The sequence below is a fragment of the Anoplopoma fimbria genome, chromosome 7 (genome assembly GCF_027596085.1).
Source record: "Anoplopoma fimbria isolate UVic2021 breed Golden Eagle Sablefish chromosome 7, Afim_UVic_2022, whole genome shotgun sequence".
Lineage (NCBI taxonomy): Eukaryota > Metazoa > Chordata > Actinopteri > Perciformes > Anoplopomatidae > Anoplopoma > Anoplopoma fimbria.
The window spans coordinates 8,193,312-8,221,271 of record NC_072455.1 but is presented as its reverse complement, the minus strand read 5'-3'; the positions used below and the strand labels follow the sequence as shown (position 1 = coordinate 8,221,271).

At 42.1% G+C, this 27,960-nt stretch overlaps 1 protein-coding gene across 1 annotated transcript; it reads left to right on the top strand.

Moving 5' to 3' along the window:
• Window positions 1–6: 6 nt before the first annotated feature.
• Window positions 7–27,960, top strand: LOC129093273 (caveolae-associated protein 1-like). Its single transcript, XM_054601234.1, has 2 exons — window positions 7–834; window positions 24,203–27,960. The coding sequence occupies exons 1-2, from the start codon at window positions 310–312 to the stop codon at window positions 25,073–25,075; spliced, it is 1,398 nt and encodes a 465-aa protein (XP_054457209.1). The 5' UTR covers window positions 7–309; the 3' UTR covers window positions 25,076–27,960.

Below are 27,960 nucleotides of genomic sequence, written 5' to 3'. Positions count from 1 at the left end.
GACTGGAGGGTTTCTCCGCTTGGTGTGGCATTCACCTCCCAACACTCATGTGCTAACATCCAGCATCGCTTGGCTTCCCCTGCACACTGGCCTGACTCCAGGGATTTCAAGTAGACAGGGCAGACAGACAGACAGAGAGAGAGAGAGAGAGAGTGAGAGAGTGTATATATGCTGGAGAGGGATAAGTTAGTTTTGAAGTAGGAGGAGAAAAGAACAGAGGTCCAAAGAGAAAAAAGGGAGAAGAAGGTGAAAAAGTAAAGTTTGAAAAGAAAGGTTGATTAGCTGACTGTACACTACAAATCCACCGACATGGCAGCCATGGAAGCACTGGAATCCACAAGTGCCCTGCTGGAACCTCAAACCCTCACTGAGATCTCAGACGATGAGATCAACCTCCCGCCCTCAGACGACGAAGACGATGCCCTTGCCGCAGCCAAGAAAGAGCTGTCCACCATGGGCACGGAGGGCGACGACGACAAGGATGAGGCAGGGAAGTCAGACCAGCAGGTGAACGGGGTCATGGTGCTGACTTTGCTTGACAAGATCATCGGGGCGGTGGACCAGATCCAGCAGACCCAGAGCGGGCTGGAGGCCAGGCAGCAGGAGATGGAGCGCTCGGTGAACGGCATTCAGGGCGAGCTCACCAAACTGTCCAAGAGCCACAGTACCACCTCCAACAGCGTCAACAAGATGATGGAGAAGGTGCGCAAGGTGAGCGTCAACGTCAAGACCGTGCGGGCCACCCTGGAGAAGCAAGGAGGCCAGATCAAGAAGCTGGAGAACAACGAGGCCGAGCTGCTCAAGAGACGCAACTTTAAAGTCATGATCTACCAGGTGGGATAGTGCATGTGTGTATAAATACAATATTCAATGTGTGGTTCTGGCTTGTCTGTATGAGGTGTGAGGCTGTGTATGTAAATTATATGGCATCTCATTGGTTAAGGGATGGGTGTGGCCCTACGGTGAACCACACAAATGTTTGGGCTCATGAATGTGGGTGAAAGTCATGTCATTGCCTCATCACTTTACAAAAACACCCTGCGGAAAATGGTGGTAGTGGTTGTTTAGTACAAGGTTTAATACGAATGAACAGTTTGCCGCAGTTGTTTCTGAATTTGCTGATGGGGTTTCAGGGAGTGGTTAAAGGTCATGTCAAAGTATTGCTGGCAAGAGTTCAAGTGGCAGGCTGTACTAAAACTCATCACTGAATCCGTAATACCAAAAACATAGCACTTGCAGAAAATAATGCGTCTCCCAGGACAATTAATATTTAACCAATAGAAAGTTAGTCTTTACCTCTCACTCGGTAAACAAGAATATTCAATACATTTAGTTTAGTTAACCTAAACCCTAACCCTTACCTGAAGTGTTTTTGTCGTATAAACCTGACTTGACCTGAACCTGCCTGGGATCAGAATCCAGGCAGAAATTACGTGCCCTAAAAAACATATGCAGCAACACAAATTAGTCATATAATAGATGTGCACGCTTTGACACACATCCACTCCTATGGAAACATCACTGGATACATTACTCACACTTATTTATCGGAAATAAGCTTCCAGTCATTGTCCAGTTTGGCATGTGCTACATTTTCCGAGTAGAAAGTAGTAACTAAATGCAAATAGCTTCAAGCTCTGAGCAACGCTGTTGTCACATTAATCTCTTTGCTGCTCTATGATCGAAGCATAAACATTTTCAATTCTTGTTCGTTCTCCTTTTAGCCTACAGGCACCATATACCCGCCCTGCCCCACCCAAATCTACTTCTGTACAACGGTTCAGTGCTCAGTATCCATACAGGTGGCAACCAGATATTTTCCTGAGCACAGTACATATAGGACTAAAGAATACAAGCGGAGCTTGCTTGCTGCCAAAATCCAACAGAATCCATTTGTAAAGTAGCTCTACTCTTTCCCTTTTTAAAACAAAGATGGAATACCACAAGCAGGCTCATAGACACAGTTTTTTATTTGAGAGGGAGCTGAGGGGAGCCCTGTTTCTTTTTTTAGCCTGTGAGGCTGCTGTGTGATGTGTAATAGCTTGCAGCTTTTCGCACAGTGGTGCGAGAACATTCAGAGTTTCCACCCTTGACTCAGACATCATGGCTTGGACCAACCTCGCTCTCTCTCTTTCTCTCTGGACAGAAGTCAAATGAGAGCTCCATCTTAAGCAGGCCACGCTGTCTGACCGCAAACGCTCATGAGTTAATGCTATTCTAACATACTTATACAATACATTTGGCTTCCTTGTCTTGGCATACCGGCACAGGGTTTATACATAATGATGTGCAGATGAGCAGGTCACAGCTCTCAGCAAAAAAATGCTAATCTCCATCATCACATCTGAAGGAATCTGATGACTGAACTATTTCTCAATCTTAAAGGATAATAAATCAACTTTTTAATTAAGTCTTGAAGCCGAGGATTGCAAGTTTCCAGTGCATCTACTTAAAACACCACACGGTGGGATTTATGTTAGCGTTACCCAACTGCTTGGGCCCTGTGGCAAGAGAAACCCCCTGAAATGCCTATCTCTGGCTCCGTCTAAAACACAAAACACTGGCTCAGTTTATGGTTGCCAGCTATGACATAATGTCAGATTCATCTTCATTAAAAAAAAAGCAAACCACAATGTGTTATTCTGTTTTCAATTTTCTGTGCTCCTCTGTGGCTCTTAGAAGGACAGATTATTTCAGAATCAGCAGCAGACGGAGAAAGACTTCACCAACACCCCCCGAACTTTAACACTGTTTATTTGGCTACTGGCACAGTGTGTCAACATATAAATACTTGGCCTTTGTAAGGACTCATAAGTACTGTTGACTTGTACCACGACCAATCAGAATTTGAACACTGTAGAGGTGCAAAGACATCAGCAGTTGTACTAGTAGTAGTAATGATAAAAACCTCAGGAAAAGATAAGGGAAAAAGAACAAGTTACAGATTTAACAGATATGTTGAGCTAATATTAGTTATGCTAGCTGTCAAATAGATGCAGTTCAAGAAGTTAAAGTTGAAGCAAATGGAAGAACACAAGTAAAGCACAAGTTCTGTGCTGTGTACTTAAATGGGAACTACTTCCATTTTCAAAATCCATCCGTGTTATTGATATGTTTTGAGACGTGGGTGAACGTGAACAACTCTCTCAAATCCCAAAACTAGAGTGCTTAAACTGTAATATGTGATGTCATTTAGTATAAGCTCGGAGCTGCTCCATAGACAACTAATTGGGAGAGATGTTCTAGATGACACTGAGGGCACCAGTTCTGAGTTTATGCTTCATTTTCTTTTTCACAGATGACAACACTACAATAGATTAAGGCTTGTTTGGGGATCTTGATGTTGCTTCGGGGGGCTACAACAAGGATTATTCTAAAGTCACATGGTTTTAATTTAACCAGTATTATTTAAGAATGTGCAAGAATGATATCAAATATATTTTAGTCCCGCAACCAGGATCTACTCATTTACACTGCTGACATTTCAATACAAAGTCAACAAATCAACATTCCCATGTAGGTAATAATCTTATTTACTGGGGCTTCATGAACTAGTATGAGTCTATTTGCAGGTTTTGACACATGCCACTTAGCAACACATACTGTTTTCTGCGCTTTTCCAGACGTTATCCCTTTTTCAGTTTGTGTCAGGTGGGAAAAAGAGTTTAGATCCAGACACCCCTGATTTATACTCATGCTGTCTGTGCCCTGAGGAAAAGCCCTGCTCTGGCGCTCTAAAAACACAGTGTTACTGAACTGTGTTTACCGTTACATAGGGTCAGCTCACACAGGGAGGACGCAGCGGAGGGCTTTGTAGTCTAGCACAGTGTGTTTAATCTCTGCTTTATAATTGGCTGTTGAACCACTGGTCTTTCTCTCCTCTCCCCCCTGGGCCCCTTCACAAGTGTGGTGCCATCAAGGCTTAAACTGACAGGATTTATCACTTTGTTCATCTTGTTTCCTTATGAAAAACTTTTAAAACACATTTTATAAAAGCTTCCTGTTAGTCTGTAGCAGGACTGAGTGACCTGATTCCACACAAGCGTGCATGGATATGTTTCTCCCTGGTTTCAATTCCGCTTTTTCCATTACAGGAATGTTTGGCATGAGATGAGTCGGATTACATTATATTCCATTGTGGCACAACTTTATGATCGGTCTAAATCTATTGTCAGTCTAACGCAAATCAAAACCACCTGTGGTTAATGCCAACAATGCAAACAATATCCCATAAGGCCACTGGTATGCTGGACTAGCTCAGGCTACTGTATGATGTGTGACATCAGCGGCAGCTCTGTCAGCACAACTGTTGGAAGTGACTGTCTCCCTGTTAGCATGAGCAGCTGTCCTCCTCCTGGGAGTGTGTGTGTGTGTGTGTGTGTGTGTGTGTGTGTGTGTGTGTGTGTGTGTGTGTGTGTGTGTGTGTGTGTGTGTGTGTGTGTGTGTGTGTGTGTGTGTGTTTGACTCATTTAAGTATGCTTATCCAGTAAGCTTCATATTTGCTATCTTATGTACTTCCCTGCTGCCAGAGAACAGAGCTTTATACACTTACTGAGGATCTAACCTGGAATGTGACGACTCTCTACATTTCAATCAATAGCACCTTGTCAAACTGCCCTCTTATGCAACAGCTGCATCCAAATGATTTACAAATGTGGTATTCTGAAGGTTTCACCCGCAAAGGAACCAGGTATGCAAATGCCACACAGCAGAGTGCTGAAAATATTATTCAATCAAAGCACTATGCAGGTTTTTTTTATATGAACAATGGATTAAATCGTCAAACAGAGTGCAAAACTATGAATGTCTTTAGAGAGAGACATTGTACAGTCCATTGCATCCTCTCTATGATGGCATGCTTTTTAAAGTTGCATGCATATGCCCCCACTTGGACTGGCTGTAAACACTTTTGACCGGATGGTGTGTTAGCATCCACAACAAAGCTAATTTTTAAATGACCAAAATATGTGGAATTTGCGTCATTTGTGTGACGCTGTGCCACGTCACTGACATCCTGATGTTGTTGAATCCGAAACGGAGATTAAAAATATTATAGGCGTTTGTGGTCACCCAGAGCTATACAGTAGTACCTTGTTTTTATACGGAGACCGGGCAAAACTCTGGCAACACAAATGTATGTGTGTAAACCATAGCCTGTCTATGGTACGAACACTAACGCTGCTGCATTATTAATGCCTAAATTATGTTATTTTGATTTTTGCTGGAGCAGCTACGATGTTAGCATAGCCTAGCACTGATCGATGTGAACTCCATCCAGGAAACAAGCATTTTTAAAAGAAGTTTGCTCTTCCTCTTGCGGACAAACCTAGCAAGTCATCAATTCAGAAAAATCGTATTTTGGGTTCATGCCATAGACGTGTGGCTCGCTAGATACAGTGAATAAGGATTTTTGAAATTCCCAGAGCGCTTCAGGATGATGTTTGAACCCAGATGTGGGACGTCCACAACATGTACAAAGCAGCGAGGGAGGTTATTTCGGCCAGGGTTGATGAAACATTGTGGGTATTTACTGGAGGTTGGTTTGAAGCATACTTTAATGCACCAGGTTCCCGCTGTTTGTTTGTCCCCCTGCCCTTCGATGTGTGCGTGCACGCTACTAGTAGTGACTGTTTGGCTGAGAGAAAGACCTACTGTGTGGTGAGAATGTGTGACCGATTGACCTGAGGAGCTTTCTCCATAATTTTGAGGAGGGTGGAATAATATACGTGGGCGAGCGAGAGCAAAAGATAAACTAGAAGAGGAGATGCACAGGGCGTGGATGGGTGTGCTACGATGAAGAGCAGGGACCATATTTAGACAGCTGATTCATAGCATAGGCATCCCCGGCTCTCCACGCTAACCTCCTCCTGCCTCCTCCTCCTCCTCCTCCTCGGTAACCGCCCTATTCCTCCCTCTCCCTTGCTCCTCCACCCACCAGGATAATGCAGTCCACATCGTGTCCTCCTCACCCCGACCCGCCCTACACACACCATCCTTACTCCCTCTCCACTTCTACGCCTTCATTTTCCTCTCTCTTCTCTCACTGGATTCTTTGTCATCCCAGTTGTTTAACTCCTTCCTCTTGATTAAACAGGTCATCTAAATGAGATCAAAAGACATGGAATAAAATATATTCAAAGATCTGCATGTTTGTGATAAGTGTAGAATCTGAAATATGAAGGGACCAATCAGCAAAACCACATCAAGGAAATAGGTAAATAGGCCTCATTCCAGCGCTGAACTCTGAAGCAGATCCACTCAAAGAGCCCAAGTGTTGAGTACAACTTTGTGAAGGGCCATTGGTCAGAGCCAGGACAGCTCAGCAGCACCACTCCTCTGAGGGTTTGTTGTTTTGTGCTCACTGGCTAGAATGTGTTTTATTTCACTGCAATCAGCAAAGTAAATGGGCCCTTTCGATGTTAAGTAGAACTTTGGTCAACTTTAACATGTGAATTTGTACTGTTGACAAAATTGAAGCTTTCTTGTTATTGCTGACCTTTTAAGGAAACAACACAGGTAACTGTTGTTGTTGGCCTTGTGAATCAAAAGTCAAGTTATTTTAAGTCCCATAACGTACTTAACTTACGCTGCGACAGTGTATTCAACGAACGAAAAATGACACCTGAAAAACTAAAATCATATATCTCCACAAACTAAACTGCCTGTCACAATTTTGGATTCAAGTTCCCTAGAAGCTCACCAGCCAACAAGGCATACAAGAAGTCTAGTCACTAAGCCACTGGCACCTAATTGAAAAGGGATGCAGCTTTCAGTGTTGCTCACTGGTTTGGTGGAGCTTTAACCCTATTTTCTATCAGCAAAGTGCCTTAAATACAAATATAAATCTGTCTATATTCACCTTTATACCACAGCCTTATTCTTCCATTTGCCTCTCCTGATATTCGAACTAATTGGAATTTTGGACTACGTCAATGAACATTTTAGAAACAATCTGTCAGAATATGCATATCTCTCTCCCTCTCTCTCATCTGCGTACTTTCCACAAACACCACCCAAAACACCTGTTGCCTCCACACTCACTACATTTCAATCAATAGCACCTTGTCAAACTGCCCTCTTATGCAACTGTGATCACAGCTTCATCCAAATGATTTACAAATGTGGTATTCTGAAGGTTTCGCCCTCAAAGGAACCACATATGCAACACGGTAAAGTACACATTTCACCCAACAGCCTGGGAACAATAAGAGTCCCAGTCATGAACCGCATGTAAATTAATCAAGAGTGAACCCATTCTTCTCACACAGGTCGTTGCATGTCCATATATGGACATGCAAGGCAAAAATGTTCTGGGCTCAGTTTACAGGCCAGATTGTGTGTAACATTGTTTCAGCTGGGAGCAGTGCTTTTCGGTGGAGGGTTTTTGGCTTGGGTTCAGTACTGTAGGTAGGAGTGGTGTGAATGTCAGGCAAGATGTCCTGACCATCTGACGAGAGCTTGTTGACAGAATGGGGTGGAAGGGAAAGAGGGAGGGAGGATAAAGGAGACAGAGAGGGAGGTTGCAGAGGGCTTATGGAGACGGAGAAAGAGAAGGGGAGAGAGCCATCTAAAAATAGCAACTATCACATACTTGTTTGATTGTGAGAAGGAAAGGGCCTTTCGGAGAGCGTGTTCCTGTTTGGTTTTGAAAGATCTGAGGCCGGGGCTGGACAAGTGGTGCTGACACTTGGGCCACAACATCAGCTTGTTGTTTGTGTCGTTCAGACATTTGTCATCCCGTCATGGAGACTTGGATGGGCTATGCTAGTAGAAGCTAACATAGAGCCTCGAGCCTGCAGCAGAGATGAGCAGTAGGCTACAGAGGACTTCCATCTCACTGCCATCTCCAGGTTCTTTTACTTCTCAAACTGGTAGTCTTCAGCCTCAACTATGCTGACTCAAAAGACTGCCTCTGGACTTTATACTACTTTTTTTCCCACATGCAGTAGTACTCCATAACACCTGTAAACACACTTTGATGGCCGACAATCTGTGAGGTTCCTATTCAGGTGCATGTGTCTTAAGTTGCAGTTCCTCTTATATCCACTGGATGCTGGTGCCAAGGAAACTGGCAGGTATCCTAGACTAGCATGTTTAGCTGTGGTGGTCGGCATTTGCTCTTTGACCAAACTTTAATTTTCACCTTTATAAACGCTGAATATCGTTATTTTGCGACAAGGGTGTTTCTTACTCTGTCTCTCTGGATCCCTCCGGCTCTTCTTACAATGAAGAAACACTCTTCAGTTCTAATAGAATTGATGCTATTGCAGCATCTACGCTAACCTCTTCAGGAGCCGCCATTGTAGCATTAAAAGAACAGTCAGCTCTCGTTGAGAGACAGCTGTCATCACACACACACCTAAACCACGCCCCCTATCTGCCAGCAGCTCCTCCCAGGACGTTGATTGGTCGAACAGTCACTTTCGCTTAGGAAAGCTAGAAAAACTATTAAACAAGACAGTGATTGTGAGCATGTTTGTTTGTGTTTCCCTAAAAACTCCAATAGTAATTAATAATTAAATAATAAATAATTAAATTAGAATTGGAGAGGTGAAAATATTTTGTCCCAAAGAATAGTTTTTTACTATTTGGCAACTTTATAAATGTATTAAACTCACAGTGGATAATTACTTTATCATGAAGGACCAAAAGTGATGTACCAAGGACAAAAAGAACATTTCACATACAGTACAGAACTGCCGGTTGAGGTCAGAATCTCTGATCTCAGAATCCACAGAATGTAGAAGGCCATTCTGGTGAAAGCACGTCATTCATTTTACCGTTTGGATCCAGCACATGGATCCAAACAGTTTGAATATTTTGTGTCAAATAAGTGCATCCATCTCTTAAGCTTGTTAACACATCAGTCTGATTCCCTCTGCCAAGTAACAATTCATCCAGCTGCACTACTTTTACATCTTCACACACTTCAGCATACAGCTCATTTAAAACTCTTCTTCTGTTAGAAAAACACCATCATCATTGTTCTGCCGTGGTGAAATGCATGACAAATCTGTTCTAATGCTGCTCACTTGACATCAATAGAGAAATTATCTTTCAGATCCTTGTTTTACTTTTTTTCTATTTCTAAATAGAAGCTTTTCCACATGAGTCAGACGACAATGACTCATAGTCCAAAGCTGTGTTTGTTGAAAACATTAGTTTGTTTCCTCATGTGATTCCCTCCGTCATATGATTCCAGCTTTGAATCCTCTCATGGCTAGTACATTATTGGCCCTGAACAGAGGTACGTTTGTGATAAGTCACCAAATCATCTAGATTTATAATGATTTATAACATTTCTAAAGTTTATGGCGTGTTAAGTGACTACAGGAGCCATAATTACCATGTAAAAATCTGAGCCATCACTCTAAACAGTCTCATTCATTAAATGTGCTTTTGCTTAAAAAGTGGACTTCAACTCCCAGAAAGGTCATCTTTCTGTGAGTAACAGATAGCTATGAAACCATTATTTTCATTCATTAAATTATAATCTCAAATTCACGACTGACATGGGAAATATTCCTAGACATGCTCTCACGAAAACACATGGATTGACCACAACCTCTTAACAGCGCGTAACCAGCAGCCGCCACATACACAATTTAACGTTATGTTTAGACAGTAAACTACTTGGTTTAGGATTTGTTTAACTATGTTCGTATCTTCGTTTGTAGCCTACATAATTTCAAATAACTCAATATTGAGTTCAGAGACACAAACACCGTTCTCAAAGTCCTGCGTTAGACGTATTTCTGTTGAACCTGTTTACCATCACCATATTTACTTTAAAAGTGATGATATGTCAAGTGGCCAAAAACATCTGTTATTGCAGGTTTTGATGAATTGAAATGCAATACAAAATCACTGTGACCCTTAGCCTTTCATCTCTGTTTAAAGCAGAGAAAAGGACAGGAGCAAACAGCAGAGGAAGAATCCAGTTCTTCTGCAGCTCCATAAATCTCTCCATAAATACAGACCACCTCTATTGTTATTGGAAAGAGTAACACATGGTGGCCATGGGAACGACCAATGTCATCCCTCGCTGTCCCAGTCCCTGCAAGTCAAGCATGGGGACCTGCACATAGAGAGGGGAGGGCCAGAGAGGAGGGAGGCAGGGCTGCCGAGTTTCAGCCACTCGTCCCATCTTCACTAGATCATTGTAGCAGAATTCATCTGAAGGTTCATCTGAAACCTCAGGGTGTTCAAGTAACATTTTAAATTTCTAAATAGTAAGCTCATCTTGTGTTAAGTTGTCTTTGGATATGGCGTTGGAATGGTACATAGTATCCATATGGATGGTATCACTCACAAAAGGAATTATTAATGATGGGGCTCTTTGTTTACCCTCTTCAAAGAATTGTGTCTGTGGGGCTTCATTTGTATGTGTGTGTGTGTGTGTATTTCTGTGTGCTCGTACATGAAAGTACATGATCAGAATACCCGCCAACCAAAGTATGTCGTAAAAGCATCTTCCAGTGATAGTCAACAATGGCAAGCTGTGTCTTGCTAGTGTGAGCGGGGTGAGAATGAGCTGCCTCACACACATGCGTCTGGAGCCTTGGAAACACTTCAAGAAATCCTTATTTGTGTGTGCATCCTCACAAAGCTGCTCTGTTAAAGTAGAAAAGAAGTTCATGCAAACTGTTATGGCCCCTGAATACACAAAGAACTAGAGACCGTCCTGTGACAGGATCGCACCAGCTGTGACGCCAGATTTGACCAGGGGCATTAAGCGGGGTGGGGGCAATGTCCCCCTCCCTACTTCCCACCCCCCTACTTCTGGCGCCCTTGCTCAGACCTAGAGATCTTCACAGGTCCAACCAAACCCTAGGGCCCGAGACCCCCTGTGGAATTTGTTCAAGTTCGGATCCATGGTGGTCAAATGGACCCGGGTCTGGTCCTGTTCCATTATTGTGGGTTCTGGATTTGTTTAACATTATGAGTAATAGCCGAGTGGCTTTGAGGAGACCCACCTGTGATCACACAGCGCCTGTGTGTGATTGCATCTGTGGTCACAAGGTGGTACCACATGACCTTCACAGGAGAGGTCAGACTCGAGCCTAAATGATAGCAATTAGCAGTGCTAACTCTTGCAGCAGCGGCAATGAGCAATCGTTGTCATAGTTCAAAAGGGCGAACAGTCAATGTTTTCTTCATTATGCAACAAAACTGAAGAGCTCATACTGCACGTATCCTGTTTTTCATCTGTCACCGTGACAGCAAGTGGACTTTTAAGTTGAAATGCTGAAATAGAATACCTGGATGTATTTTACAAACTTTCTTGACAAGAACGATGGATTACACGCTCAGGAGAAGTCTCCCAGACGGATTTGGGTCCGACGTTCCTCCGTCCTGCATGCCATCTTTGGAGTCTTTTTGTGTCCGGGCAAACATTTTTGGACATGTGAGGAGCTCTACTCAGACCACGCCCATCTTCATTTTGATCTAAACTACAAACCGGTAAAGTTTGGTGACTGCATTGCGCGGTATGATGCTATTGCGGTGCGAAAAATCGGTCCTCGGAAAGATATATTAACGCCTGACAAAGTATTGTAAACGTCCTCTGTGGTAGTTCCTGCTACTGTGGGTGTCTATACATTGCTTTTTGCCATGACGACAAAACAACACCAGTGTCACTGTCGCGGCTGGTATAAATACACAAATAGCAAATAAAAGTTGGTTGCTGTAAGGACATTTTCATCAAAAGCAAATGGAATGGACACATGATGTTGTGGCCAGTTTCAAAATGTGATGCCTTTAAGCACTGTAAAAAATGTTGTCATCACGTGTTGGCCGCAAAATAAAAAAAGGAGACCCATCTGGCCAGCAGGAGAGAGGATAATGATGGAAATACTAAGAATTGATGTGATGGAAGGGATTTAAAGGAATAGTTCAGCATTTCAGGAAATGCGCTTAATTGCTTTCTTTTTGAGAGTGAATCTTCACTGTGACAATAAGAAGCTGTTGTTCACCAAGAAATGGTTGATGCATGAAACTCTGAACAGGTTAAACAAACAGCTTTCCAATAACGGAGAGCTTTAGAGTTGTATTCTCAAGGTCTTAACCTGAGCTAGTGTGTTTTTTCCCTTAACACTTAACTTTAAAAAGGACTTTATTACCTTTAAATTTTACGCTTACTTATAAATGAATTACAATAACTAAGTCAGGTGCCATTTAAATACAATATGGTAACCATTAAGCTCAAATATATTGTGATATTTTGTGGTTATAATAAGAAACAATGTAGGATGGAGTTTCATATGATAAAAAAGTTCACTTTTCACTCTTTCCCATACTCCTGACTCTTAGATCAGAGTTTACCTTGAGACCTTGGAAGCAAAGTGAACCACCTCCTCTTGATTAGCCTCAAATAGTGAAGCCACACACTATGTTAATAAAAAGGTAGCTAAACTGGATGCTGTTGTTGTATGTTAATTCACGCTCACATTCACACCTGAGAGCAATATAGAGTCCTCAAACAACCTGAGCTGCAGGTCTTTGGGCTGTGGGAGGAAGCCTAACTAAGAACTTGGGGAAAAACACACGCTTACCCGGGGAGAACATGCAAACTACACACAGAAGAGCCGTCCAGCCCGGGAATCCAACCCCTCTGGTGGTCACGGCAAGACGGGCTGCGGCTGACACCACAGTAGTAATCTGCCTTACTTGCCTCGTTTTCTGCCATTGGTCAAGAATTTCCTAGAACAAGTGAACTGAACTGAATCATAAAAACATTGTCATCGTCTGGCACACAACTGGCACAGGATATATTTTGGTTTCTCTATGTTTGGTTACCATGGAGCTGTGACGCTGATCTGTCTCATTCCTCAGTGATCCGAGAATCTGAGCCCACTCCTACCACTGACTGCAAGGAAGGTAGAGAGAAGCAAAGAAGGAAAGGTTGGAAGGAAACCAATAGAGAGCAAAAGGGAAGTGAAAAGGAGGCAAAAAGAAAAAAAAGCTTGCTGCTGTGCTCCAGTGCAACAACAGGCCTGGTGACTCATCCCTCTTTTCTCTCTCTCTCTCTCTCTCTCCCTTCAGGGACCTGGCATGCCATCACTTTATATAGCAATCTTTCTCTCTCCCTCTCTCTCTCTCTGGTAAAAGGGGACGAGTGGAAAACAGGAGGCGAGCATAGGGAGTTCTCTCCCCAGAGTTTTATGCTGTGTGTGAGCGTCACCCTCTTTCCCATGGCAGTCGCATGAGAAATGTACTGAAAAACGCACTCGCAGAGCATCGTATGCCTCCATCCATCACCCAAAAGAGCCAGTCTGACTGGACCGTTAGGATTGGACTGATACAGTGGAAACATCACACAGTGATCAAGTCTGTCCGGGGTCTAATTGCTAATAATATAAGCAGATGATTACTAATGCCAATTTTTTAATTTTTTATTTCTCAGGCAGATTGCCTTCTAATCTGACATAATATATGTTTAATTCATGCATATAAAGTAATGAAACAGACAGCTTTACTGTTTACTGACTAATGACCCTTTCAAAACACAGCACAGCTGTTTCAAGGGCGGTTTCGGCCACCGGTACTTTCTCTGTTCAAAATTGTTTCATTTCTCCAGCCTCAACTGTTTCTCGCCAAGTTTCGCTGCTGCAGAAAATACTTCCTTTTCCCGTCATGATTTCAATGCGCAGCACCGGCCTCAGGTAGCCGGCCGGAAGCAGGCGGGTTATCACGAGGCAAAGTACGCTACAGTTTACTGTCCTATGAGTTGATTGTCCCAATTCAAAGTCAACATTTAGCCTAACTTGAGGTGAAATACGTTTAAGCAAGAAATCCCCTGTTTAGATTGTAAACATGATGATTGAAGCTGTAGCTCTAGCATTTTTATAACTGTGAGGATATGTTGGCAGGACAAGCCGTGACTAGCTTTGTCAATGGATGTGGTCATCGTCATGACAACAGGCGTATCTCAGCAAGGTCTTTTTATAGATACATTTTTGTCATTTTTGCCTTTATTTGACAGTGAAGACAGTGTAGAAATATGGAGAAAGAGAAAAAGGGGTGTGACATGCAACAAAGGACAAAGGCCAGAACTGTTCCCGGGATGTTGTGGTTAGCTTGTGTTGTGGTAGTTGTTTTTAAATGGCTTTACAGTGTGCCGTTTATAGAAATTTCTTTTATCTAAAATCTGGAAGTGTACCAGAGCATTTGGAGGATTAGCTTTTATTTTTTTGGTTTGTGTGCTTGGTGGAGTTTGAGTATGGGCTTAAGAGTAGAAACTAAGTGAGTAGAGGGTCAAAGTTCATTATTCACCTTGGAAGCAGCGGTTGGGAAACCAATCTTACCACGAGGTCCATTTAGTGGAGCTTTCACTCGATATCACACCACACCATCTGCATGATCAAAATGACGTCTACGCTTTCAAGACAACTGGGAAAACCCCTGGTGAACATCATGTGAACAGCTGCTAAATGGACCTTGTGGTGAGTTTTTTTTCTTGAGTAGGTTGGTATTTGTATTTCCAAAGCCCCAGAAAAAGAAATGCAGTGTCCTCATTTGCTTCTTCGGCCACGGATCCTCTGTACATCAGCAGTTGTGTCATGAGGATTCCTCGTTTTCCTGGATTTACTGAAAAAATCCCCTGAGTGCATGTGTGTGAGTGTGTACTGTACCTGTATGAGCAACAAGCATATTGTACACACACACACACACACACACACACACACACACACACACACACACACACACACACAGCAACACACACACACACACACACACACACACACACACACACACACACACACACACACACACACACGCACACACACACACACACACACACGCATCTTTCCACAGCATTGGTTGGGGTGTTCCTTAAAATAAGAAACAGAGAGGGGTGTGTTGCAGCGGGATTCCTCTCTCTGGCTCTACATAAGGCTGATGAGGGGTTGCAGTGTGGGCTGAGAGTGGAAAGCTTCCATGGCGTGCTCCGTGTCCACAGTCACACACACACACACACACACACACACACACACACTCCACAGTCCAACATCTCTTTCCTTTCATCTGGAAACATTATAGTTCCAGTCAGGCTAACCACAGTTTCCATGGAGACACAAGTACGACTCAATGTTTGTGCCAGCCAAGGGAGGCAATATAATTAAAATTGTTTCGTTCCAGCATGATTTTTATTTGCAGACTTTAATACCGTCCTGTTACCAGTGTCAGGAAGTACACAAGGTCAGAATTATCTAAAAAACATATTTTCAGCTTGAGACAGAAAAGTGTATAAACCCGCTTGGCACACACTCTGCTGAGGTAACTGCTCTGGCATTGTTGTTGCTGCCATGGTTTCTCTGTACTGGTTGATAGCCCCAGTGGCTCACCACTGGCTACGCCCAGAAAATCCAAATATGCCCACATGAAACATCTTTGAAAAGAAGACTTTCAGGAAACACACAGGCACAGACAGGAAAGTGGGCTTAGAGTGATAATGTGCAAAAAGGTTCAGGAAATGATATAAAAGAATAATGGTGAATCAGGGTTGTCCGGTCCATTCTCCTGAACGTGATAACTTAGGAATGCCAGGGGGTAATTTTCATAAAATTTCTCACACACACACACATCCACTTGGAACGAAGTTCATTTCATGAATGTAAACTGCAACTGGATTGGATGGTTGAGGCATACATAGTGTGAAATTGATTTATGTCTGTGCCAGGCAGCCATATGTTAAATTTTTTATTATTGATTTCTGTATGGTAGTAATGAAGCATAAAGTACACTGGAGCTTTGTAATCCATTGGTGAACATCAAGTTTGCTTTCTTTTTTTCCCAGTGTTGCAATATTGCTGCTAGTTATGCAACGTAAGCGCAGATAGTGTGTGTGGAGTATGTGTGTTAATAACAGTCTGTAAAGCATAACCTCCTAAGAGTAACATAACTGCAGACGTAATGTTCACTTTGATGGACTACAAACAACTGAAACAAGTTCCATATTGTACAGAGGTGAAAGGAAATCAATTAAGTAGAATTTGTACAAATTTCTGAATTAAGCCACTCCTTGTAGTGAAAAAAAAGACACCACTTCTTCGACCTGCATGGAAAACGTCATGAGGTTCAGAAAATCCGACATCCCTTACACTTTGAAATGGTAGATAGTTTTTTTTCTTTCCTTTTTTTAAGCACCCTCATAACACATAGAACTTGAGTACAATGACAAACTCAATGCTGTACAATTCAATAAAGGATTCCTGTCAGAAATTAAATGAAAACTCCTAGCAAGGATTTTTTAATTTAAAGGGCGACGGCGGATGATATTGATGACCGGATTGTGCGTCGCTTTAGTATAGGATTGTCCAGTGGACCCTACGCTAGACGAGATAAGGAAGGACGCATTGAAGCACCTTTTCCTAGCGTTTAGAGAATTGGACCAGCTCTTATCATGACAGCCACTTCCAGGTCATTTCACTCAGTTAGGAACCTTCCTAAGCGAAAAAGAATACTTGACCACACCGCTGGTGGTTCAAAGAGTGAAGAACTGAAGGTGATGAACGGCTGTGCTGTCTGTCGAAGTGGACAGACAGCACCATGCTCACTCATCATGAACGAGAAACACTGCGTTGTGCTGACAACACAGAGCACCTGCCAGCTGATCTCAGCAACTGACACACACACAAACACACACAGACACACATGATAGTCTTTTGTAAGAACCATAGGCTACATATTGTTAGCTTCCTAGATTTAAGATGCAATTAACCTCTCATACCTCTTCACTTACCTTTAGTATTGCTTTGCCAGAAAAATGTGGATCTTTGAGGTTTATAACAAATAAATAAATAAATATTAAAAGCCTAACCAGGTATGGAGGCTGAAAATGAGCTTCAGCTGGGCCCCCTTCGAGGAATATATAGTGTGACATATACCAACCAAGCATTTAGCCAGATTTAGACCTGAACTTGTCTACCCTGATAAATTTTCAGTTTGAGGTCAGAAATTGTAGTTGACTGTCAGTTTGGGCAGCTCCATGGTCCAATTTCAAACATGCTGCAATCAAAAGAAAGGAGGAGTCTGTTTGGTACTTTTGATGCAGCAGTTCACGCGGTGTGGCTTAAACCCACTGTTATCAGTGTCCTTGTAATGTATCATGGCAGAGAGCTGAAACGTTTTGAGGGAGAGATACAGAGTGAGAGCTGAAAACACCTTTAAATGAAAGAGTTCTTCACCAGCCATGAGTCACTGCATGCAGCAATCTGTCCACCACTGACTCACTGACTGAAGGGAAAGGAAGAAAGAAAGAGAAAAAGAAAGAAGGAACAGTGAATCAACAATGGAATAATGTTGCTTCAGGGTGTGTTTTTGTGTGTGCGTGTATTTGTGTGTTATTAGTGGTGGGAGAGTGGAATGCAGCAGGGGTTTATGGGAGGCAAATTAGAGTGAAAACATTGAAACACAAGCACATTGACAATGTACGCACACACAACACACACACACACACACATCAACATGAGGGCATAACAAGAGATACAGAGCTAAGAGCGCAGCCCCATATTGTGCTGAAACAAATCATGAGACGATACTCCCATCTCTCCAGGACTCTCTGTCTCTCTTTCTCTTTCTCTCTCTCTCTCCCTCACAGACACACACACACACACACACACACACACACACACACACACACACACACACACACACACACACACACACACACACACACACACACACACACACACACACACATTGTGGTTCAATATGTTTTGCAACTTCCCTCATGACTGTTATTTTGTAATTCAATTGCAACCCAGATATGGGAATTATCTCCTTGTGCATGTTTTGCAAGAGCGAAAGACACAATTTAGTCTCACTGTAACACACATACACACACACACACACACACACACACACACACACACACACACACACACACACACACACACACACACACACACACACACACACACACACACACACACACACACACACACTGTAACTCACAGAACCATTACATACCTCATTCATCTATTTTCCATGGCTCTGAGTGTACCTTCCTGTCTTTTGTGCAGCAGCCTCATGGAGAACAATGTCCCATTAATTTAGGAGGGTCAGGAAGGCAACACACTAAGGTGAATGCCTGAACTTCCCCATACACTCTTTCCATGCACTTGGACACACACACACACACACACACACACACACACACACACACACACACACACACACACACACACACACACACACACACACACACACACACACACGTACGCAGCACAGAATTCCCTGTTGAATCCTTCTTATGGAAACACATTAGCCTGTGACCTCCCACACTCTGAACTGACAGACTGGGCTTTCCCAAGCTCACACTGTGTGTCCAGGCTCCTCAGAGATAAGGGAACAAGCCAGCTACACCTCCTTTTAAAAAACTCATACGATTCAATTATATGACATGGAACCTTTTTTTCTGGGTTACAGCATTTTTAATTGATTTTATCAATCCATGACCTTTTTACGTTTATCCGGGGGCCGGGTCGCGGGGGCAGTGGACATCCACACGTCCCTCACACGTCCCTGTGGACATCCACACGTCCCTCTCCCCAACAACACTTTCCAGCTCTTTCTTGGGAACCCTGAGGTGTTTCCAGGCCAGACGAGATATATAATCCCCTCCAGCGTTACCAGTTGGACGTCCAGGAGGCTTCCTGATCAGTAGCCCAGACCACCTCAGCTGGCCCTTTTCGACGCAAACAAACAGCGGCTCTACTCCGAGCTCCCTCCAGATGTCTGAGCTCACTTCGCCCTTCTTGTATCTGCATCTCATTCTTTTGGTCACCACTCAGAGCTCGTGACCATGGTGAGGGTCAGAGCTACCTCTTCAACACATTGGTCCGGTTAAAGGGTGGCCTCACTGCTGACGCCACATCAAACCATCTGCCCATTTCACGCTCCATTTTACCCTCACTAGTGAACAAGAACCGAGATACATGAAGCCCCTGTTTGTCTTTCAGGTCATTCAACTTAGCCAGCTGCTGTCTATACTCACAGATATAATGAATTTGAGAGCTAAACTTTTTTTATTGTATATTTATAAATTTAGTTTTTAAAGAGAAGAGAACAATATTTATAGTTTACTAGATAAAGCTGACAATAAAAGCAAATACAGTTACAAGAATAAAAGTTAAATATATTCAAATGTAACCAACACAACAAAGCTGAGCCTTAAAAAACTGTACTGAAATAAAATGATACACTAACTGCAGTAGTGTGTGTGCAGGTCTACATTATTATGTTATTGTTTTTAACTGTTTTTTTCCCTAAAGAGGTGCTAGAATTGACCATCAAACAAAGATAAGAGAGTAAAGCACAACGATCTTAAGTAGGGTTAGATGCCTTGATAATGCAACAATTGACCTTCACTGCGAAATTTGATCATGTTGTGTTATTTGCTGTATTGTTGTTGGTTTGGTTGAACAACTAATACCACAACAGAACAGCCTGTATTTACTGTTTCCCCTCTGAAGATCAGTTCCCGGCAGTGGTGAAACCCACGAGATATAGATACAGGAAGCTGACTCTCAGCTAGACGTCTCCTTTCTCAGCTGTCTCTTGCCCAATCCAAACGTTCCCCTAAAGCCTCAAACCCCGAACCCTCAGGGACTTAACTGATGTCACCTTTTTAATGGTTGACTGTGAACGGCTGAAAGGGCTTGAAATGGTTAAAATACGAATGGGACAGCACTTTGTGGTGAAATATCATGCTACCATTATGACCCCAAAACACGTTATGTACAATTAAGGGGTTTCGTTTTATGTTTTTTACTGCTGATGTGAACCTCTTCAAGACTCTTACCTTACAAAATGAGAGGTCATTTTTGTTAAAAAAAAAAGTAATATGCCAGGCTGAACACACGTGCCTTCCTCTTCCCTTTTTTTTTTTAAACTTCTGGACTTCCCCTAGTAATTTAGTGTTTAAGGTCACATGTGTTATGAATTGTTTTTAATTCCCTTAGACAAAGTCTGCTGGAAGGCGGACTTATGGAAAGTTTCCATAAAGGGCTCAAAATGTCTGCGAAAGAGCCCTTTTTCAGGAAATGTACTCTGTTCCTTCAAAAAGGAAGTAGCAATGCAGCTTTGTTGTGTGGGAACTTCATTTTGAGGACACCAGGCTGCAAAAAATAAAAACATTGAAAAGTTGCATCAAAGTGTTCTGTCCACAAAATGGCTTTTGTGTGCGCCATTGACCACAACATTGCATTTTGCCACTTGAAGCATAATATCTCAAAATACATTATTGTTCTAATAGCCCCATCCCTACCCCAGTAATGCTCATCCAGTCCTTATAGTGACCTGTTCTCACTCCAACGTACCGACGCTTGGTCAGTGCCCAACGATGTCTGATATCGATGCTCCTTACTTTCAACTAACTCCGATGTTAAACCCCCCTGCATCATTACTAGATGCTCAGAGCTACAGATATAGTATAAAGAGCAAGATAGTCCATACAGAGCCAGTTGAAAGGTTGGTAGATGGGTCAAACAAACACAGGACTTTCATTCTGGAGTTGTTTGTGTACCGCATGAAACTAAAAGTAAATGTTGACATTTTGTCATGTCATGTTTTAGTCACGTGACTCGTTTGTCACTTTGTGGTCACGGTACTCACGGTAAGATTACGTCAACCACGCACTTTACATAAATATTACTATTTTTTTTTGTCGCCTCAACCTTCTTCTTGTGAGGTCGAAAAGATTGGTTACTTTTGGTTGATTTTTGTTCGTTTTTGGCGGGTGTTAAGGGAAAAGCACGTTTGGTTCTAGAGGGTCGCCAGTTTCTGGTTGACCTTTGGTTCTAGAGGAATGAGCTCATACAGTATCGGTCTGAATATTAGGGTTGAGTAGTTAACTAGTTAACTAGTAAGTGTGATTAGGTAGATAGGGCTGTGGAGATTGGGCTCTGTTGTGGCTACCTTTAACCAATGCACGGGTTCTGGCAGTGCCTGCCTGCAGTATACACTAAGAAATAGTGAGGAGACCTGAAACCAATCATTGAAAATGAGCAGCACAATGTGAGGGAGAGAGGAGAGTTCTAATAAAAGTAGAATATTGAAGCTGCAGTTGGACTCAAGATCAAGTTCAAGTTCAGCTCGTGATTTTACCAGACGAGCCGCGGCGTGCTGCACAGAGCAGATTGAGCCTGGGAAACATAACTATGTATTAGAAATATAGATACAAAATAGTTATAAGAATGAATCTATTTTTAACTGAAACACAGCCACATATCTTTGATCCATGTCGTTCATGACTGGACTGTTAATGGTATTAGCTTTGTCTGTAGGCTTCAGCACATCGCAGTAGGGAATAACAAGATAAACACATGTTGTCCATAGTGGTATTTGATACAGTTTAAGTGAACATAATGCTTTGCGTGAAACATGACATCAGTTCCTTTGTATAAAAATCTCCATTTATTGATTGTGGCGGTTGTGGCTTGAAGTTGGTCTGCCAATGCATCCTTGTGCAAGATACTGAACCAAAATTCAGTATCTTGCTGTGCCATAAGTGTATGAATGTGTGTGAATGAGAATTAGTTACAGGTTAAGGTGCCGCCTGCCCGATTGACCACCTGCTCGGGGTCAATCAGGGCCCAAACCTGGCCATGATGTGAGCCAGTTGGCTTTAATTGGTTGGGTGCAATTGAACTTGACAAAAATTCCGCGCAGCCTGCTTTAGTGCGTCCCACTATGCCTCACCCAACAGTGGGGGCCAAGTGATGGCAATGATTGTGGTGGTTGATCAGTTTGTTGCTGGTGATATTGCTGTAAGATTAGCTTTGGATAATCATGGTCCCCAAAGTGTGTAATTGTGCTCAAGATATCTCTGAGCTAAACAAGCAGTTATTTTTTTCTAACACTACTGCCAGGACAAAATGTCAACTTCAGAATCAGAACTTTGCATATTAAGTAAAATATCTCAGTCTTTGATGGGCTGATGCTTATTAAATTAACAATTTTCCTTTTTCCATTTAGGACTTTCATATTGTTAAACTATTCCTTTTCCTAAGGTTTGACAGGAAACTCTATTCTCCATGGAAAGCAGTGACATATTCCCACAAGCAAAAGCTGCACGTAATCATTCCACCCTAATATCTGCTTCAATGAGAGCAATTGTGACAAACTGCGAGGCCATGTCAGAGACTTGGACCACATGTTGCTTAAGCGATTTACAACACCCACAGCATTGTCCTTGAGATTGAAACAAGATGTAATGCATTTCTCAGAGGCAGGTATTTATCCAGCAGCCCCGCCCGTCAACACAGCTGTTCAGGAAAGCCAAAATTTCTTATTCGAGGTCAAGTTTACCCAAGATACTGCAGTACAATACCTTCATAAAACCACCATCACACTGTAACAGAACACAATGGATAGGACCCCCCCCTTCAGCTCTCATACCTCCGCGCTTTGATGCTATCATCTTCCTGCCGAGCAGATGGTTTTCAAGACTCGGGAGGATCATCCCAGTTGTGCTATTACTCTATCTTAGCAACAGCAGAGAAACATCTTCCCTTTCCACACCTTCGCCCCCCCCCCAACTAGTTGTCCTTTGTTCAGGCTCTGCTGTGTTCCTGTTTTGAACATAGAGGCAGTGTAGAGAGAGGAAAAGACAATACGTACAACAAGTATGGACATTACGTACAACATATGCAGACATTCAGGAGCCCAATTGCACAATGATTTGCTGTGATGGAAAGAGGAAGACCCCCCCCTCCTTCCATTCCTTCATTAACAAGCATTGTGTTTACTAGGGGAATGAGGCACACAAGAGAAACGGTGGAAAAAATTGTATTGCCAAAAGTTTTGGGGCCATAACTCAAGAATTCATATGCAACATTTCATCTTCATACAAATGTTTGACAGGATAAAATGATGAAGTGATGACATTTTGGACAGACATGGATGTAAACTGAACTTTCACTGGTTGGGGGAGGCTTACAACTGCGAGGCTGTAACTCTAGTGTTCTTCTTCTACCATACTACTGTACTTCACAAACAACCGTTGCTTAACAAACATATTTAATCAATCCAGTAGTTTTGTTGCATAAGTAAACCTTAAAACTAAGTAAACCTGCATTGGAAGTTTATTTTTCAAAAGAGACACTGTGCATTTAACAAAGAGGAAAATGAAAGGCCTTTCCTGAGTCCAAAACCGACTCTAGAGCTGGACGTAGAGCGTCACAGTTTGAAGAGGGACACTGACCAAGCTGCCGTGTTTGACAAGTTTACGAGTGAGAATGTGTTGATAGGAAACAAGGAGTCCCAGATCATTGTTAAGGTTTTAAGACCATAACATGTTTAACTTCATCTAATTACACTTCATCTCACCAGGCTATACTTTACTCTACATACTATGGTCATTACTAGCCTGATAATCAGACAGCACTGCCATTTTGAGCCCCCCCCCCCCCCCCATTTCCATGTTTCCATTCCTTTGTTACGTTTTTCTCTGTCAAGTCTCCCTCTGGTTTGACATAAACGAGTGAACCCTGGAGTCTTGTTACAGATTCCACTTGGTCTTGGCCACACATGCCTCTATTGTGTAGACCAGTGAGTCATGCTCACCACAGTTATCCTGTGTGTACCTGTGCACACAGAAAGAGAATGGAAAAAAATAATAATGCATGAATAGACATACATGCATATATAAATTAAAATATATTTACTATTCAAGTTCATCAACTTAATACACAACACTTTTAACTAATTCAATCTAATCCGTTTACACAAGAACAGCACGAAGTTCGGCAAGAAGCATTTTTGACAAATAAGCTAAAAAAAAAGCTGTGTGTCTGTAGTTTTACTGCCTAGCTTAGTTTGTTCCTGTGAACTTTTCTGATGGCTGAGACAAAGCAGCCAGGAGGACAGAGGAGAGGAGGAATGACTGATACTGACTGATGTCTGTCTTCTTGCTTCTTTATAAACTTCACTTGGAAATGGTATTTATTTTATTGCCATTTTAGATTTGTTTCCAGTGAGATATAAATGACTTTATATTGCTTTGTTGTTGTTGAACTGTTATAGTACTTGCAAGCTATTGGAGTAGCTGCGAATTCGTATCTCAAGATCTGTCTACATTTTCAATGGTCATTCTGGACCACAATTGTATGTTTAAACTTGAATTTCGTCAAGGTGGCATCGCTCAATCACATTGACACTTGTTGTATTAACATTCCTTGTGTTTTCTTCTCCACAGGATGAAGTGAAGGTTCCCTCAAAACTCAGCATCTCTAAATCCATGAAGGTTTCTGATTCTGTGTCGGGAAGCAGAGGGGGCAGCCTGCTAGAGCTCAAGGAAGCTGTGGAAGAGGAAGAGGGGGGAGAAGGAGAGAAGGCAGACAGGCCCCATGTAGACCTCTCTTCAGACGAGGAAGGGGTGGAGATCGAGGAGACCATCGAGGAGTCCCGCGCCGAGCGCATCAAGCGCAGCAGCCTGCAGCGTGTACAAACCCTGAAGACGGTCTTCTCAAAGGAGAAGATGGATAAGACCAGAGCAAAGACCAAAGAGAAACTGGAAAAGACCAAACAAAAGACCAAGGACAACCTGGAGAAGACAAGGCAGAAGACAAAGGACAACCTGGAAAAAACCAAGCAGAAAACTAAGGATAACTTAGAGAAGACCAGACAGAAGACCAAGGACAACCTTGAGAAGACGCGTCACAACATTGAGAAGAAGATGGGCAAATTTGGAACACAAATGACTGTCAACCCTGAGCGCAAGCAGAAGATGCAGACATCCCGTGACAAGGTGAAGAAGGCCTTCACGCCAGACCATGTCGTTTACGCCCGGTCTAAGACCGCTGTTTACAGGGTGCCCCCCTTCACCTTCCACGTCAAGAAGATCCGTGAGGGCATCACCGAGGTGGTCCAAGGCACCGAGATGGTGGAGGTATCCCAGGAGGTGGATCCCTTCAGCGGAGTGGATGGGGAGGTCGAGGAGGGCGCGGTGGAGGTTGAGATGGAGATGATGAATGGAGGAGGGGATGAGGAAGAGGCTGATGAGGATGAAGATGAGGACAACCAGGATGCTCTGCAGGAGAATGAAGACAGAGATAGAGACAGCGACTAGAGGTTCCTGAGGTTCTTTTGTAAAAGTAAAAGAAAAAAATTAATTGTCGGAATTGGGAAGATTGCTGAAGAATAATTGTTGATTACAACTTGGGTCTAACTTTTTTTAAACACTTTTGGCCATTATTCCTATTAGTTAATATAACTTTGTACTAACCAGTTATTGCTGAGATCTGGGAACACGGCGTCATTGATATGAGTTTGCTATGGTTAAGAAGCCAACACTTTGTCCAGATTATCTAAACCACTCTATTTGAAGGACAAATTTAGAGGGCGCTCCAAAACTGTCAGTAATAAACTTTCACCATGCAAGCACAGTATTGTAGGTCACATAAGTTTGGTAAACCTATTGGTTTGTTTCCATCCTGTCAGATTGTCTGGCTGTTCGTTCGCTGTCCCTGTGTAAATATCTCATGTAGTTTAAAAAAGCTGCCGCTTACATTGATGAACGCACAGAGAATTATCACCTGTCTCTGTAGTTCCCTGTGGATCTATACAGAGTTTTTGCAACTTTCAGCTCATTGTTTTGGGGGTTTCGGCCCACAACTTTACTGTTTTAGTTCAGTCTCGCCGTTCTCGTCAACTTTGTTTACAGCTGTTTTATGTGGGGAGGCACCGATACACCTGATTTACACTCTCTGCTCAGCAGCAACAGCAGACAGACAAAGTCGGGGGACTAGCTGGTGAAAAGAGTAGCAGCCTAAGAGCAGGATATTTTTCTCAGGAGTTGGTGGAGACCAAAACTAGAGCTAAAAGGTGAGCACATATTGGACTTATATTTTCTAGGTGGACACGAGCACCACTAAATATGCAACTGTTTGCTAACATGCTAATATGTCAGTGATGTGTGTACAGTTTGTTGTGTTGCCTTTAAAAGAACAGTGTGTAGGATTCTGGAGAAATCCATTGGCAGAAATGGAATATCATATTCATAACTATGTTTTGATTAGTACGTAATGTTACCTTAGTTATGACATTCTCAGATCTCAGCAGTTAATTTGGTCAAGATAATGTTATTGTTACCAATAACAATTATGACCAAAATGATAAAAAAAAGACCCAAGTGGTAACAAAATTATAATTTAACAACTTAGGTTTCCTTTCTTTGACTACAGTTTGTGTGCCTAAAATTTATCAGAAAGGGCTTAATTTAAAGGGCTTAATGAAAATATTCCCATATTTGCAAAAGCACTTTGAGGGTTGTTTAGAACACATTTGTGTTTGGATGGTATATATGATGATGAAATTTGAAAAGAAAAAAACAGAAAAAGAAATAGGAAACCAAACATAACTTTTATTTTTTGAACATAAAGAAAATGATCTCATGGACTGTTGAGTAGCAGATTCCCAATGGCCAAATTATTCACAAACAAACTGAGTACATATATGTGCTTATATTTTTATTTTGTATTACATACCACAAACACATACTTATTCCTTCCACCCTGTTTATTGTTCAGCTGTTTAAATACTGAAGTGTTATCTTACTCTGCTTAATTTACTGATATTTAGTTATTCTGTTGTCATTAATATGTTCATGATGAGCTAACCGTTACATATTTGTGTATGACATGTATGTGATCACAATTTACACTTGGCTGAATATAGCCTAATAGTTGTAGTTTTAGCACACCTTGTTGCATGCAATGCTGTTACGCAACATTTTATTGCCAAAGAATAACCAGTGTCCATGATAATGAAGATCTGCAAAACATAAGGAAGAGACAGCTCATCCATAGGACTAGTGCATTTCACTCAGCGCGGGTATTCACTTTGATTATTCTCTTCTTACAACATGCTATCTGTCATTCTAAGATGTGTTACATAAATTAACTGAGTTAAGGACAAATACTTTCGGCTAGTTCTCACAGACCTCTGATAGAACCAGTTTGGATTCATACAAATCCGCGTACACCCGAGACTTGGCTGTTCACAGTCCTAGGTTTCAAAACCCTGCGGTCTGACACTGACCCCTAGTGTGCAGTCATCCCACTATAATTCCCTCTGCTCCAGATTAAAGGTGCATTTTAACAGATTGCCTGTTGTGTTCTCTTGACAAAGGACCATTTCACTGAGATTTTGCCACACAGGGTTCCCCTATTGTCCACACTTACTAATTTGCAATAAGGCTTATAAATGTGTTATACATATCCTCCACTACTTGTGGTATTTTCATGAATGACTTGCAATAATTAATTCAAGAATTAATGAATTTATTAACTAATTCATTTTCTAGCATATTCAAGATAAATGTCCACCCACCTATGCACTAATCCTGGTCAGGTCAACAAAGAGCTAATGCAGAGACAGACACAAGATGCATCTGTGAATTTAAAGTAAGAGAAAGTATCGAGTTTTATATAATTGTTGACAAAGTTTACCACATTGCCACAGTATTTGTACGTTCAAAGTTTAGTTCCTAGCTCAGTCACATCATAGTTTATTAGTTTTTTTTGTATATAATGTGAATCACTGCCAATGCAGATCATAATGCGTTTTGATTTTATTTACCAGAGAGCCTTTTGCCTTCCGCTGCCTGCACTTCTTCCCCATTTAGAAACAGCTTCTCGGGCCAAATCATTGTGAAGTTTGCAAAGATTTCACAGTGCAACAAATGAGATTTAAGCATAGATAAAATATTCTAACCTTTTGATACTATGTGGTAGAGAATGTGTTCAGTGGTTGAATACTCAGCCCTTCATAGTGGATCAACAATGCCTTGTCTGTCAGAGCAGTAACAACATTCAGGTGTGCTGAGGCCTATATGTCAATGGAACATATGTAGTTCACACTTAACTGTTTCCTTGCTTTTGTTTTGATGGTAACCGATTCCTGTATTTTTCATTGCTTAACCACTAATGATTTAATTAATAAATGCTATTTGGT